Source organism: Danio rerio, chromosome 18 (genome assembly GCF_049306965.1).
Source record: "Danio rerio strain Tuebingen ecotype United States chromosome 18, GRCz12tu, whole genome shotgun sequence".
NCBI classification, from domain to species: Eukaryota; Metazoa; Chordata; class Actinopteri; order Cypriniformes; family Danionidae; genus Danio; species Danio rerio.
Window position 1 is genome coordinate 18,679,031 of NC_133193.1, and position 17,119 is coordinate 18,696,149.

At 35.7% G+C, this 17,119-nt stretch overlaps 1 protein-coding gene and 1 long non-coding RNA gene across 2 annotated transcripts in view; one reads left to right on the forward strand and one right to left on the reverse strand.

Annotated features, from left to right (window-relative positions):
• zfpm1 (zinc finger protein, FOG family member 1) overlaps positions 1-17,119 on the reverse strand; it is a 128,545-nt gene that overhangs the window by 23,546 nt on the left and 87,880 nt on the right. The window contains 1 exon segment of the mRNA NM_001039460.2: positions 2,601-2,734. Coding sequence (NP_001034549.1) covers positions 2,601-2,734 — 134 coding nt within the window.
• Positions 2,722-6,246, forward strand: LOC141378742 (uncharacterized). Its single transcript, XR_012394017.1, has 3 exons — positions 2,722-2,798; positions 4,454-4,555; positions 4,833-6,246. It is a non-coding gene; the product is annotated as an uncharacterized lncRNA (long non-coding RNA).

Genomic DNA, 17,119 nt, shown 5'->3' on the forward strand with positions numbered 1-17,119 from the left:
GGCCATAAGTGTGTAAATTTTCGAAGAATCACAACATCGCACTCAACTTCAGTTTACAAATCACCTGTTTTGCTTCAATCCAGCTCTTTTTATGTCTCCCAGATTAAACTGTGAAACGGGGAGACTGCGAAATCCACAAATGCGTCCGTAACAGGACGGACCCTGCCGGCCACTGACCCCAGCAGCTCCAGACTCAGGAGGATGTGGAGGGACGGCGAGAGATGCCGCAGGAATGTGAGATTCGACACACTATCTCTGCCAGATACACACTCCTTCAACCAAGAGATAGCAGAGCGAGAGCAAATGCGATAGAATGCGAATGTGAAAGTTCTGAGCTGAAAATCATCAACAAAGCCCTGCCTCGATAACGAGATTTTAAAAAAAGAAAGAGAGAGAGAGAAAGGAAGGGAGGGAGATTAGGAGGAGGTGAAGGAAAGGTGCAGGGAGGGGAGCGAGCGCTGGGTGCACGGCCTTAGAAATTCTCATAATAAATGAAATCTTAGAAATGAGAGCCTATCAAGTAGAAATCAATCACTGGGGTTTGTTGTCCAAGAGGATGGCGCCACGCTGAGATAAAAGAGAAGCGTCCGTCTCGGGGGGGTGGGGAGGGAGGAGAGGGGGGTTTCAGCCAATCTCATACAGGAACAACTGAGCGCAGTTCAGGGGGGAAAAAAAAGATGACACTCACTCAAGACGTGCTCTGCCATTTGCATACACCCATACTCCCATAAAATCAGTGCGAAGCAGATGTCCGCCCATTCATCCTCGATTTAATAGCTAAGAGGGGGGTGAAGGATTTATTCTGCTTTACTTAACACTGTTCACAGCACATGTGTATATATCTATATATATGGATTGGAAAAGATGCATCATGAGCAATATTTCCCATGCATCCATCTTTTATGGAAATCAGCCAAGTGAGGAACTTTGCCTGTGTGTAAAAGTGTGTTATCTGTGAAATGTTTGAGAACATGAAGTGAACCAGGAAACCTCTCCCAGAGCTGACATCACATGATCAGATGGACCTGCAGCACATGACTGATAGCCATAACACAAGAGCGAATAGGTGTGAAGTCATTTCAAGACAAAATCAGGCCAAAAAGAAAGTCTGTTAACCAAAATGTATTTTTGGGGAGGTGAAAACTTTTGGGATGGTAAACACCTTGGAACTGCCATTGATTTGCAGTACCTACTTAACAGGTTAATGTAGAGGTTTTTTTTTCATGTCCACTCGTGAGTTAAAACCTAATCCTTGAAAAGTTACTTAAAAGTAGAAGTTGAAATGTAAATTTATTTTAAAGCAACAATAGCCACTAGGATTATTTTCTTAGCTGAAATATAATGTTTAGTTTATTAACTTTCCTAGAAAGCTCCACTAACATCTTTACGGTGATGTTATTGCCCCCACTGTACATCAGTATCATCAGCCCTTCAGGCACCCAGAATGTAGAAGTATACAGTAGAAGATGGATGGATGGGCCTCAATAATTTACACTATACAAACCATTTCTTTTTTTTTTTTTTTTATTAAAAATAGAATATGGAATAAATTGAATAAATCTTTATACATTCAATACTATATTTTAAATAAACATGGAAATTATTCTGGTAAATTGTTCTGGTAAATATTATTATTTTTTGTTGTTGTTGCAAAATAGTACCCAAACATCACCATTAAATATTTATTAATCATTACATTTGAAGATAACCACCCTTAATCATTCTAGGAATATTGTTTTATGGTTGCATAATTATTTAAACAATAAACAACTTCGAAACATTCTGTTCAAGCTATTTTTATGTTAATTAAAAATATTCAGCCTGCAATGTTATTTTATGAATGCAAAAAAACGAAAACTAAAAAGAATGTTGCCGGAACATTTTCATTTGGTCCTCAAAATGAATAAACAAACGAGAACCAAATACTAATGTTAGTTAGGTTTGACTTGACTTGCCGAGATTTTCTGCAGTTTCCTCAATGCTGTGAATGTGAGTTGTATATTTATTTTGTTAATAAGTGTAAAACACACATCATGTTTAAATATTTATCCAAATGGGTGGCATCGGATGTTCACCTACAGTAAATTACTGCTCTGGTATTTCAAACTTCTTTGTTTAGCTCTAAACAAACAACAAAAAACACTGGTAACACTTTAGTTTAGGTCACAAGTCATACTATTGACTACTGGCTTCTTACCAGCCTATTATTAAGCTATTAACTGTTCATAAGTAGTTTTAAAGTATGATCTTATTCTGCATCCTAATCCTACCCAAAAACCTAAACCCAACTTCTACTATACCTTACTAACTATTAATAAACAACTAATTAGTAGTTTATTAAGTTAGTAGTGTTAGTTAATGATTTAATAATACCATGAATTGTAAAATAAACTAATGTTACCAAAACACCTAAAAATACTGAGGACTTTATGTAACACAAGGCCACAGCATATGGCAACATATCCAAAAACACTGATATCACCAACTCCAGTTTGGTAACAGCATTTCTCACTGTAATGTTAGACATGACAGAGCAGAGATAGGAATCTCAAGCAAATATCCTCATGCCTGCATCGCTGACCCCTTCATGTCCCCCTTACCTCACTGGCAGGTCCATCTGTCGGCTCTCCTGATTGGATGCTGCCGGAAAATGGACCCCACACCGTGTCACCTGACAGGTCCCTGAGGGCCAAGACCTTGAAGTCATCAGAGCTGCCGCTTAGCACAAGATCATCTGTTTACACAGACACACAGAGAGGGAGGAAGAGTAAATACATCAGAACAACAGTTAAAAGCAGGTAAAGCAGGAGTCTTTGCTTTTTAATGGTAGTGTGTTTGCTAAGGTGACTGATTATGCTCCTACTTAACTAAAGTAGCACGCTATTGATATTAAAATTTTACAGTAACTGATTATCAGATCATTTTTTTCATGTTATATTCGATAATAAATGGAGACTAGGGCTGAACAATATATCATTTCAACATCGATATTGCAATGTGTGCATCCGCAATAGTCACATAGCAAAATATGATTGTTTATTAAAGATTAAAAGATTTCATTTAAAGATTTTAAATGATTTGTACTATGATGTCCATGTAATTTTATGTTTCATTGTCCTTGATTACTTTTACACTCCTCAGAAAACCACAATATATTATTATTATACGTTAAATTTATTCTTGTAATTTATTATATTTTAAGCCTATGCACTGCATAGATAAAAATGAATTATCCCAGTTGATCTAAATAAATGAAATCTTCCAAAATAGAGCTATTAAAAATCACCAGGTAATATTATATTAATATCGCAATATATATTGCAGCAATACAACATATTGCAATGGCAGATTTTTCCAATATCATACAGTCCTAATGGACACAGTTAATATTCAAATCAAATTTTGCTTTAAGATTAAAAAAAAAAAGTTTCAAATGATACAAGTAAAATTATACAAATCAATATGAAAAGTTAATTAGTTTGTGGCATTTAATAATTTTTATAATAATAAATCTTTCTTATATTATTGATGAATTTTAATGATTGGTCATGACTAGGCCCACACAGAATCTGTGCGTACAGAAATGTGCAGATTTCCGCAGATTTTTAACCCATTATTGAGTCTATGTATTTTCTTGTGTAAATGTTTGTAAATTAATATTTATTCAGTTTTTAAACTATTTAATTAATATTATTGTGATTTAACAATAGTAATATTATAATGTTTTGTTAACCAAATAAGTGGATCTATTTGGATTTGCATTGTAAACAAAGTTTAAATGTATTATTTTTCTATTTCATATATTAAATTTAATACTCCTAAAATCATTCTGCATAAATCTGCAGATTTACAAAAATGTCTGCAGAATTGCAAAAAAATGTCCAAAGATTCTGTCTGGCACTAGTCATGACTGATATTAAATGATAATTTTTTTATTTACACCTAATTTACACTTTATCTGACTACACTGATAATAAATAATTAGTTTTAATAAGTAACTCTCCGATACATAATAAATACTGAATAATACTAATAATAAATAATAAGTTGATCAATATCAATAAATTATTTGGAGAAAAAAAAAGCTACTAAATCTGTAGTGCTTCAGTGTAGTGTAAATTGACTTTCAGTCAAAAACACAATATAAATAAATAAAAAACTTACATTTTTTAAGCAATAATGTAATTAAACATTGAACAATACCAAAGGTAAATATAATATGTAATAATAATAATAATAATAAAGAATAAAAATAATTTATGTAGACATAAATATAAACATAGTAGTAATAATACATATCTAGAAAACAGAATTTGTCTATTTTGACATTCGGGACAGTAATCAACAACCTAGAATCCACATAGCAATCAGTCACATATCTCCTTAACAAACACACCTATTCCAGCCTTTAGCAATATTAAGCATCCCGTCATACTAAGTTGAACACCACTAGGGGGAGTTTGGTGCTCAGCGAGCAGTGACACCACACCAAAACAAGGAGAACTTCTGTACTTCCTATACGAGATAAGTGCAGTTGATGGGAGTCAAGGCTTTGGTGAGTCACAAACACAGATACCACACATAGCTGAACCAGTAAACTTATGTTTTATATGCTTTTATAAAATGCATTTCTCCTTAAAACATCTTCACCTGCTCCAGTCTGTTCAAGCATCTTCATCCGAGTGTCGCTGTTTAATAAGCCCATTCAGGCCCCCCCTTCACCAGCCTGGTTTTTGGGGGTCGGGCTAAAGTGCCGGGGCCGATAAGAGTGTTTGTCTAACACTCTCCATGTCAAAACACTCATCTATCTTCTCTGTATCTATCCCCACCAGAGAACAACAGACAGACGCTGATAAAATGGCTTTCCCACAGCCAAGATGTGGAGCGGGGGAGGGAGAGAGAGAGGCCAGAGGGAGCGAGAGACGAGGGGACATAGCTGGAACGGGACGCATGCTAAAGTGTAAAAACGTCTAAAAAGCAGTGTCAAAGGGGACATATTATGTTCCATTTCATAAAATGTCAAATACATCTATTGTGTCCGCAGAGTGTGTCTGTGAAGTTTCAGCTCAAAACTCCGCAGACATCATGTTTTGCAGCTAGCCAAATTTGCACACTTTTTGTGTGCCTCTTTAAATGCAAATGAGCTGCTTCATTATATAAGAGGGCGGAGCTGTTACATGCTATTCTGGCACCCCAGAAACAGCTCACAGTAACAGCTAAGTAACTTCAGCCATGTCAACCGCACAACAGGTTAACAAGAACATTTAGAGAGATCATTTGGAAACATTCTCAAACTTTAAGGTGACACTCAGTCTTTATATTAGAGCACAAAGCATTGACCTATCCTTCAGAAACAGCATTGAACTGACTCTCGTTGGTTAAGCAGTTAATCATAAAATACATTGTGTCCTAAAATAGTATCCAAGCAGGCACACGACATCTTAATATTAGGTTAGATTTAGGTTGTGATGTCAAGTAACCAAAATTCAATCTCAAGCCAACAACTATTATTTTGATGTCCTATAAAACATGAAATGAGGTTGATATTTGGTTGATTTTAGGTTGCGTTTGGCAACCAAAATTGAACATCTAATTGACGTCATATTGGTCACGTCCACACAGGCTGTAACATCATTAGACATTAATATTTGGTTGATTTTAGGTTGGATATTGACGTAGGCCTGATGTTTTAACGTCAACCCAATTTTCATTTCTAAACAAAATGCAATGTCCCCACAATGTTGGGGTACACCTTCAATCTGAAGTCATGTTGACGTCCTGTGCCTGCTGGGATATAACACTTTGAGGACATTGTTTTACATTAGGGTTATGACGCCATCAAATTTTCACAGTTTCAATTAATTGCTGGAGCTTTCATCACGGTATGCAGTATTATCATGATATTGGCCTAAGCTACAAAAAAGGTTAAAAAGAACAAAAATCTTAGTATGTTGCTTTGTTGTATTTACATGCTCAGAGTAAACACAGTTTTTAACTAAATTAAATTACAAAAGAATTACAAATTACTATGCATAACAGCCTACAATAAGCCTCATTAGTAAATGTTAGTTAATGGAATAAAAACAGCAGTAGGGAAAAACAGATTTATTATAGTTAATATGAGATAAAAAATAAACTGAATTGTTGAAATCTTTCATGTTTAAATTTTTAAGTTATAACAATTTAGTCTACAAGCATTTTGAACTGTTGTGAACAACACTGCAAAGACATCATTTTTGTAAACATCCTCAATATCTAATGTTTTTTTGTTTTGTTTTTTGTCAGCACATACATTGTAAATATCCAGTGATGACTGCTTTAGTAGCACTGTGGATGGAAATGTGCAGATTAAGAGAAGGTAGTATATAATATGGTGTCCACTCTACATCACAAGAGGAGCATTTTTACCACATGCTTGCAGAGAAAGGCTTACCAAAACAAAGTTTTAGGGTTGCCATGTGTTTTGGATTGGATGCACAATGGTGATTGCACTTAAACAAAAACAGTATATGATGAAATGTCCCTTTTAAATGGTTAGTTAGTGTTGGGTTTGTTATTAATGAGAGGCTAGGTTTCTATCAGCGGACTGAAGTCCACTGTCTAGAGCACATCCACAGCACAGAGCGCATGACTCCTATCTACTGTATGGCTAATGTCTAATCTCAGCCCAGCATCAGTTCCCAGCCTGACCTCTCACATGACCCATTCTTATCACTACAGCAGCCATTATTACCAATAGACTACACTAAAACAGCACTGGAATAATTCCTGCATCAGCAATTCCTACACCATCTGTTTTACAGAAGAGCAGATGGTCAATCGCAACAAGTAGCTTTTAGAGAGTAAAATCTCAGGTCTTTTGAAAAAAATAAAAAGCAGAATCTAAATAAAATACTACATTTTATTTAAAAAACAGAACGTTTAATGATAATTAGCCAAAAATTCAATAAAACTTTCAATACTAGATGTCAAAAAAAGTGATTTTATATGCACACAATGGATAATACTGTAAGTGCATGATACAAATGTCTAATTGTAAAAATATTTTTAGCAAATCTATCCATCTCTCCATCTATCTATCTATCTATCCATCTATCCATCTATCTATCTATCTATCTATCTATCTATCTATCTATCTATCTATCTATCTATCTATCTATCTATCTATCTATCTATCTATCTATCTCTGTCTGTCTGTCTGTCTGTCTGTCTACCTATACAAGTTCTCACAAGATTTATCCAAATATGGCCATCCTCAACTTGAGGAAACGGTTCTATAACACTCATGAACAACCCAAACATCTCGTCTCTAAAGACCAAGTCATCTTATCTTTAAAACCCTACCATTTTCCCACACAATGCACTGACACACTTGTGCCGCTGGCCTTGTGTTGAGCCATAGCAACTCCCCTACAATAACCCCTATCAACCTTATCGATAGCTCTGCGTGACCGGTTCCCAAAAATGTACGAAACCTTTATCGATAGCGATGAGTCCACACAGCTCTTATCAATAGCTCTACACACTGGCAGTGTCCACACGGAGCCTTATCAATATGCCTGCCTTCACACACACACACACACACACACACACACAGCCAGTGTGATGTATGAAAAAAAGAAAAGAAAATCAGCTCACCATTAGCGCAACACTATCAGACAAAACACGGAAGAAAGAAAGAAAAACAAAAAGACATCACTTCCTTAAAACAAATTTACAAAAACTAACAATAAGAATAATAATAATAATAATATACAATATACAATATTATAAACAATATTTAATAACAATACACCTAAATTAAACAAAATATATTTGTCAACTAAGTCTAGAGTAGATTTAGTTGACTAAAATCTTATGAAATTTAGTCGACTAAAACTAGACTAAAACTAAAATGATTCAGAAGACTAAAATATCACTAAAATTAAAAATGATTTTTTTATCAAGAGACTAAGACTAAAACAATCAGGATTTGCTGTCAAAATTAACACTGCCTTAAACACTCACAAAACAAATGAAACGCAGTGTCTGAAGCTTTACAGAATATTTAGGTGAAACAACTTATTATACAAAATTATACATTTTAGAAACAAAATTATTAGTACTGTAGTTCACGCTGAGAAGAACTTTCCACTGTAAATTTCCACTTTCGGGGGGAATTAGAGGTTTATATGAATTCACTTCCTTGGGCAGAGAGAGGTTAATGCTCCATTTGCTGCATTTGGTATCTTTTCTTCAATGTCCAAAACATTAATACATTTAACACATTTATTTAAACACATATTTGAAAGAAAGAAAGAAAGAAAGAAAGAAAGAAAGAAAGAAAGAAAGAAAGAAAGAAAGAAAGAAAGAAAGAACTCAACTGCATAACACACTAGGGAAACGTTCTTCAAAAAGAGCCATTCTGGAGCATCTGCGGTGTAGTAAACACCCTGAAGGCAACACAAATCACTCCATAGTGGGGAGTTGTGCAACTCGTTGTACTTACTGTTATCATAGCCACAGACTTCCTTTGAAGGAGGATTCACCTTAACTCAGCTAAACAAATATACAAGATCCAAAAATTCTCTCTTTTTTTAATAATATACTTTATTTGGGCTTTACATTCTTTTCAGAACATTATGGACCGATTATGTACCGATCACAATGCACCCATAAATCAGCATTAGTGAGTATATTAACCTGTGTTACTTGACAGTTGGATAACATCTTTATTTTTGTGCAACGATACAAAATACACACACAAATTATTTAATTTATTGAATGAAAGTAAATTAAATGTTTCCAGTACTTCATTTAATAAAAAAATTATATTTAATTTCAGTTTAACATTGCTTTCATTTTTCAAGTTATGTATTTTAAGTTCAAAACATAGTTAAATATAAATGTTTTTGATTAAGAGCTCAAATAAGAAATATTTGTTTTGACTAATGTAAAAATGTAAAATTTTAAGGTTATTCACACGACAGTGCATGCATGTTAAACAGAAGCTTAATTTGCTTTGTACTTATATGAACGTTTTTAAGGCAAGTGATTTATTTTCAATTGGCTCATATGATCAAATCTAGATGTGAAACCATTTTTTTATTGGATGAATGAACATTTATTGGGAATTTTTGTTTTTATTAAAGTTACTGTACAGTATATCTTTTTGTTTAGAACAAAAAAAAATTATATATATCTTTTTAATTCAATTGAACTTGAATGAACTTTTTTCTACAAATATGCTTTGTACCAGGTTAAATAAAATTGTTCTCATGGAGATAGAAAATATTATTTAAGGCAAACTATTTTTCATTGGGTCACGTGATCAAATTTAGATGTGAATCATTGCACTTTTTTTTTAATTGGATGAATGAAAGCTTTTTTTTTCCAGTTTATACAGTACAGATATAGTAGAAGCCTTTTTACTTTTATATATTCTATTTATAATTTTTATATTAAAAAGCACAATTAAGGTCTTTTAAAAGGAGAGTATTAATACTCTCCATATGGAACAAAACATGAGCGTTTTTTTTTTTTTTTTTTTTATAAAATAATAATCTTGGAGATCTAAAATTTCCAAAGCTTTAAGGCTTTAAGAGGTCAAGATCTGCATGGGTATATATAGTTTAGGATTATATCTATATTGGGATTATATAGTCACACGGTTTAAAATGCATGAGATTTGTTTAGTTAATGCAGAGTTTAACCGTAATCAAAAATTGTAGAATACACAAGACACGTGACTCACTCGTATAGTTTTGAACGGGGAAAAGTGTAACAGTCAATATGGCGAATGAAGCCCTGCCTACTAGTACAGGAGCCAGTCATCAATCTTCATAGAATGACCCTTACTGGGGGGAAAGCTCGGACCAGACGTGTGCGTTTACTACAGTTTGGTGGTCAACAAACGCACTGGAATCTCAGCGAATACTTGCTTCACAGACATAAGGAATATATCCAAATAAAGCTCGAAATCTGTATTATTAAATGAACTAAGTGCACTACTGGTTTTGTAATCTGTATGAAACGGACACGAAGTACAGTCAGTCCTGTCAAACACTTGTCACATGACAGCAACTACTCAAATGCACTTAAAGGGCTCTATTTTGACGATCCATGCGCACAGTGCAAAGCGCAGAGCGCAAACGCATTAGGAGCGTGTCAGAATCCATTTTTGCTAATATAAGGACGGAAAAATCCACTTTGCACCATGGCGCATGGTCTAAAAGGGTTGAGCTTATTTTCTTAATGAGTTATAAGTGTGTTTTGAGAAGAAACCAATCAGAGTCTCATCTCCCATTCTCTTTAAGAGTCAGTTGCGCCACGCCATAGCCCATTTGCTATTTACATGACGACTTTGTAAGTGGAAATACTGAACACTTCACTAGAGAGAAAACAGTTAAACAGAGCATCTGCAGCGCTAGAATGAGAGACAAGGCCTCTCAATGTCTACTTTCACTTTCGCTCTCGTGGATAGGGAAACTTTGTACGCACAGACATCAATTAGCCTATAAATAATTAATTTCATTTGTTAAGTGCAAAGATTTGTTTCCAAACTATTTCTAAATTCAGTTCTAATTTCCAGCAAATGAATAAATAAACAATAATAACAAAGTGTGGTCAAAAACAGAGTTATATCCAAATACACCAGCTATGCCCTATATGGTCTAAAACCTGGCAGGTGAGTTTGTTTTTAAGAAAACAAATATAAATATGGATATAATAAATAATATTGCTAATAATAATAACATTATACAAAAGCAAATAGTTATGAATAAACTGAAAAAGCCTCCTGAGATGAAGAAAGCATAAAAGTATGGTTTTTATGTTTATGTAGACTAAAAAATAATATGTTTTGTAATATTTTAATCCTTTATATTTATATCCTTTATATATTCTTATTATTTCCTATATATATCCTTGATATTTTAAAAACATATTAGACTAGAACGCCTATGGGCGCACATATGAGCGCAAATGCATTTGCTATTTAAACAGCATGGCGCAAAACGTCAAAATAACTCTTGTGCCAAGCTGAAACAAGAAAACAACAATTGCATCGCGCCTTGCGCCACATTGCGCCGGGTGTATAATAGGGCTCAAAGAGTCATTGTCATTTCTGGAGGAGATTCACCATCAAGAGCAAGTTATGGATTACTTCAGAAGACCAGCATGATCAGACGAATGTGTAGAACAGCCATAAATGGGGTTGGCATTGTGATCTTATCCCTTGGGCAACCTGAAAATATGCTGATAATTAGACAGTTGTTCTTTAACCTTATTGGTGATTCCAAATATTTAATGTAATCGTAAGCTTGGCAAACAGTTAGGGAGAATTTGATGTTTCTCTATTCAGACAGAATGCCCAAGAGGCGTTTCAAAGATGGCCGCAGAGTGAAATGACTTGCCTTAAAGGTACTTAGCAATAATGGAGAAAAAATTTATAATTGGCATGTTTTTAAGCCCTAAGAGAGTTTAAAGCATTCAGACGCAAGCAATTTCACCATTTATAACTTTAATGGATTTTCTTAAACAGTAAAGTCTTTGCAATTATATTTAATATGAGATTCTTTTAATTCTTGTACCTGAATACGATTTGACTAGACTGAAAACTTTTTTATTTCACTTTTATGTTTGCTCTATTGCATTTAGATATACTTTTGTAATTTGTTTATTACATTCCATGTTTCCTTACAGAATCATGACAATTAGTAGAAAATTCTCAAATTGTTTCCAAAATAGAGGTATTTAAGTCATCTGGTGAAATTGTATGTATACTGCAATATATATTGCAGAACTAAAAAAATATCACAATGTCAGATTTTTCTAGTATTGTACAGCCATGTATTAGATATTTTCAAGATGCTAGTATTCAATTTATAGTGCCATTTAAAGGCTTAACTTGGTTAATTAGGTTAACTAGGCAAGTTAGACTAATTAGACAAGTCATTGTTTAACAGTGATTTGTTCTGTAGACAATCGAAAACAAATTTTGCTTAAGGGGGCTAATAATTATGACCTTAAAATAAAAAAATTAAAAATATATAAAAACTGCGTTTATTCTAGCCAAAATAAAACAAATAAGATTTTCTCTAGAAGAAAAAAATATTAAAGTAAATACTTTGAAAAATCCTTTGATCTGTTAAACATCATTTAGGAAATTTAGGAAAAAACAAATAAGTATTATTCACAGGATTTTGTATTTCAAGACAATGTTTTGATGCCTAAACATACTTGTATTTAAAGAATACAGTTTCTAACATTAAAACTGAACATTTATTAGCTATTAAACATAACAATAGCAATCATTAACAGTTTTTTAACATTAACAGTCGTGAATCAACCATCAGCTAGAATTTGAATAGCAAACCATCCCTAAAAACAATGTACGCAACTAAACAATACAACTCATTCATTCTGAAGTCTCCAATCTATTCTGATATTTTGACAGATAACAGCCTCATACTTAATTTCAGTTTAAGCTTTGAGCTTATCAGACGTGTTCCTGGAAGACATTCGATATCGGTCCAACACAAGCCAACATAGTCACATTCTCATAGCAACAATAACACAGAATGTGTTCATGTTATAAAGACCTCTCATTATAGGCCAAAAAGAGCATGTAGTTATCCAGCCTGCCCCTATTCAGGTTTCCAAGGCTCCTTGGGCTTCTCTATCAGGACTAATTGATTTTTAAAAAGACTATTGTTGATATCAAATGAGCAGATCGCTCCGCGGCCATTGATTTTTTGACACAGTACAACAGGAAATCTTTATCAGAGCCACACTCCGACCCTACGCTAATAGGTGGGGTTTAACCTCTGCTGAATGACAAATCCCACACTTTCTTAACACATACTGAGTGGAAATGGTGTATTTCTCAGCGAGTGTGTGTGTGAGACTAGTATAAGAGTGGCTATTTTGTTCTTCATCAGCAGTGATCAACACACACACACACACACACACACACTTGCACAGGCAGTCCCTGATAACTCACCGAAGCGTCCGTGGGTCAAAGAGTTCGGTTGAGAAGATACAAATTTCTAGGATAGGCATCGTATATTCAGCGCGGCATCATTTCCATTTTACCCTTCTTTTGCTGGGTAGAGATAAGACACCTGCATTGCCACTCTCATCAGATGAGCTTCAACAGAACTTTATCATTGACATTTACTACTGTTTACACAACTAATTTCTCTTAACTGTACTTCTGAACTTTTATCTGACCAACGCAAGGCCCGGAGAAAAGCCGGTGGCAAACAGCAAATATGCAAAGGGGAAGGGAAGATGAACTGTGCTCAAATAGAAAGCGTTCCACATTGCTGCCAAAGATGTGGCTTTGAAGACACACGCCTGGAGAAACAAATAAGGACTTTGAGCTGTATGTTATATTTCCACCATGGAGAAGAGAAAAAAAAATGAAATTCAAGGGCTGGAGAGATCGCTCTGATGGGCGCAGTGAGGGAGATATTTAAATATAAATAATGTTTGACCAAGATAGTGTAACAAGAAGCAAGAAAGCAAGAGGCAAACCAGGGCTGGGTGGTATATCGAGTTAATACAATATATTGATATATTTTTACACAATTTTATCTATACAAAAGTGGTGAGTTGGAAACAAACAGGACGCTTGGGCAAATATATATAATTTAGGCAACATTAAACTTTTAATGGCTTTTTTCTTGGTGGCACGGTGGCTCAGTGGTTAGCGCGGTGGCTCACAGCAAGAAAGTAGCTGATTCGAGTCTTGACTGGGCCAGTTGGAATATCCGTGTGGAGCTTGCATGTTCTTCCTGTGTTCACATGGGTTTCCTTTGGGTGCTCTGGTTTCGCCCATAGCCCAAAGACATGCATTATAGGTAAATTGAATAAACTAAATTGGCCGTAATGTATGAGTGTGTGTGTGTGTGTGTGTGTGTGTGTGTGTGTATGGGAGATTATAAGTGTTTCCCAGTACTGGGTTGCAAATAGGAAGGGCATCCATGGAGCAAATAATTTGCCAGAATAGTAGGTGGTTTATTCCACTGTGGTGACCTCTGATAAATAAGGGACTAAGCCGAAGAAAAACGAATGAATGAATGGCTCTTTCCTATGACTTAAACCCTTTTAAAGGTTTATTCTCTAACTGAGGTGAAGTTTACACTATTGTGTATGAGCAAAATGCATATGTTTTGTTATGCCTGGCTTGTACACTATTCTGGCATCTTTGACCCATAAAAAGGAGCATTTTGCTAAAGATCCTGTTTTAATTTGGTAATGCTCACTTCAGTATAGAGACAGACTAAAATGTAAACTTTTAAAAACAGAGGCATGGCTATCTACAATCACTCTTTTCTGGACTACTGCATATCATTCCCTGATTCATCAAGCCCCTCTTGACAATTACACAATTGCAAAACTGCAAGTACAAATGCCATTCCAGCAAAATATGAGCATTCGTAGTGTGCAAGCAGTGATAATTTTCTGAAACACCATAAAACATTAGTCTAAATGAAGAGCAATTTCTAAAAGGCCATTTTAAAAATGATCAATGCAGTGTAAATGCAGCTTGAGAGCTTCGAAGGGTGTTTCTCAGAATACACTTTTCTGTTATTGTGGATTATATTGTTCCATCTACATCACAAATGTAAGATGGAGTTAATTGTGTCCATTCTTTTGAAATCCTTCATTCCGAAGGGGCCCTCTGAAGTGGCCCACTTTGAGTACTTTAGTTCCCCTCAGCCATGACTTTTCGTCTGGGTGGAAATTTACCTTGTTTGGAGGCAGCATTCGTTACGTCACAGCCTTTAACTATAATGTGCATCATGAACATTGGCTTCTGCTTTTGATTAGACACATTTCTATGTAGTGAACAACGAGCCATCAATACTGGTGGTCTATAATGTAAGTGCATATTTATCTGCTAAAAATGTTTGCCTAAACTAGCACAATAGATTAGCTTCAAAGCTAATAGACATTGATTAAAAACAACAAAAAAGCCAAATTCTGATTTCATGGGGACTTTAAATGATGTTTTAACAGGTAATACATTGCTTTGGGAGCATTTTTGTATTTAATTCTCATCCTTAACTCGTCTATTTTAATTAATTTATAAATTTGAATGCCTTCTGGTAAAGAGACCATATAGATGCTCTATAATCTTCAGTATGACTGCAGGCCTGATCTGGCGTGTATGCGTTTTCTGCTGCTTTCCCTTGTCTTCCTCCACCGTTACCCTTTCACAAATTGAAAGTGAGGACCTTCCAGAAACTCGTCCTGATAATCACACATAAATTAATTAGAAAATGTTTCTTGACATTCTCGCTGCATAGACAGGGGAAAAGACTCCGGGAAAAGCCATCAAATTAATTGTACGGTATGTGACTTTGATAATTAATTCAATAATTATTTCATGTCTACTTTAGCAACTCCTTCTGGCTGGAAAAAAAGAGGACATTTTGATGATAGCAGCGTAAGGATTTAGATTCCGAGAAGAAAAGAGGGGAGAATTACACTGAAATACTGCAGTAAGAGAATCTGAAGATTGACTTGTGTGACTCTTTTTATAATTTAACATTTAACTGAACATCATTCTTTCATTCATTCATTCATTCATTCATTTTCTTTCGGCTTAGTCCATTTCTTTATCAGGGGTTGCCACAGTGGAATGAAACACCGACTTATCCAGCATATGCTTTACGTAGCGAATCCCCTTCCAGCCACAACCCAGCACTGGGAATCACCCATACACACTCACTATGGCCTATTTAGCTTACAGAATTCCATATAGTGAATGTCTTTGGACTGTAGGGGAAGCCGAAGCAGCCAGTGGAAACCCACGTGAACACGAAAAGAACATGCAAACTCAACACAAAAACGCCAACTGACCCAGCCAGAGCTCAAACCAGCGACCTTCTTGCTGTGAGGCGACAGCCCCGGCACTGCTCTAACTGAATATAACTGCAATAAATGAAAAGTTTCACCCTGCAGGCACTAAAAACAGTTTTTTTCATTCACCTCAGATTTTAAATTTGGACTTTTTGGCATTTCATAATTTTTTTCCACTCTAATGGTAAGAAAACAGTCAAAACACACTTTTAAATTGTAACATTTTATAACACTTTATCAATTCCATAGATTTTGCTTAAACCTTTTAGATTTTCTTAAACTTTTTAAGTTTCTAGTTCTATACTGGGCCTACAAACTAACCACAGATGAAATTGTTTTTGCAAAGCTAACACATAAAAATACATAAAAATAACGTTCGAGGTTACTAAAGTAACCCTTCGTTCCCCGAGGAGGGGAACGGAAGCACTATAAGTGGATTTGATTTGTAAAATCCACGCATTGGGAGGTTCGGTTCAGAAGCTACTCGTCTGAAAGAGTATTGAACGGGCCAATTAAGAATGAATTGGCAGCGCAAGCCTGCGCAGGTGAGCGGCATAAGCAATCAACTGAGTATATAAGCTCACCTGGCGCCAGCAGACGCTATCCTTTTTAAGCTGAAGAGACTTTCAACAGCTAAGGGACAGTCATTATGGCGACGGAGTATAGTGCTTCCGTTCCCCTCCTCGGGGAACGAAGGGTTACTTTAGTAACCTCGAACGTTACCCTTCGGGGGGAACTTCAGCACTATAAGTGGATTTGATTTGTAAAATCCACGCATTGGGAGCCCATTGAAAGCGCCATAATGACTGCACCTTACCAACACCCCCGATGAGGAGATAGTCAAGCAAGCGTGACGCACCCGCATCATGGGGGGCGCGGTCCTCCAACGTGTCCCTGGCCCTAATTTATCCTACTTCAACAGAAGTTTTACGGATTTAGATATATTTTTTGGGAAGTCGTGAGCATCTAGATAATTCTAGGAAAATACGACAGTACGTTGGGAAGCGTGCAATCCCGATAGGGAGGACGCTGCGGAGGCCATCCGTTACCCAAGGGGGGATAGATGGCAGAATTTACATATGGACTAGCCCTAAAAAGGGGGAGTACGCATAGCAAAAGAGTGGTTAGCGGGGAGGGAAGACACGGGTCCGCCCAGGGGGGGGACTTAACCGTGGCGGAATAAGCATATGGGATCGCCTAGTGGGGATCACGCATAGCAGGCACCTTTACCCAAAACGCGGGCTGACCAGCGGGCAGACCTACAACG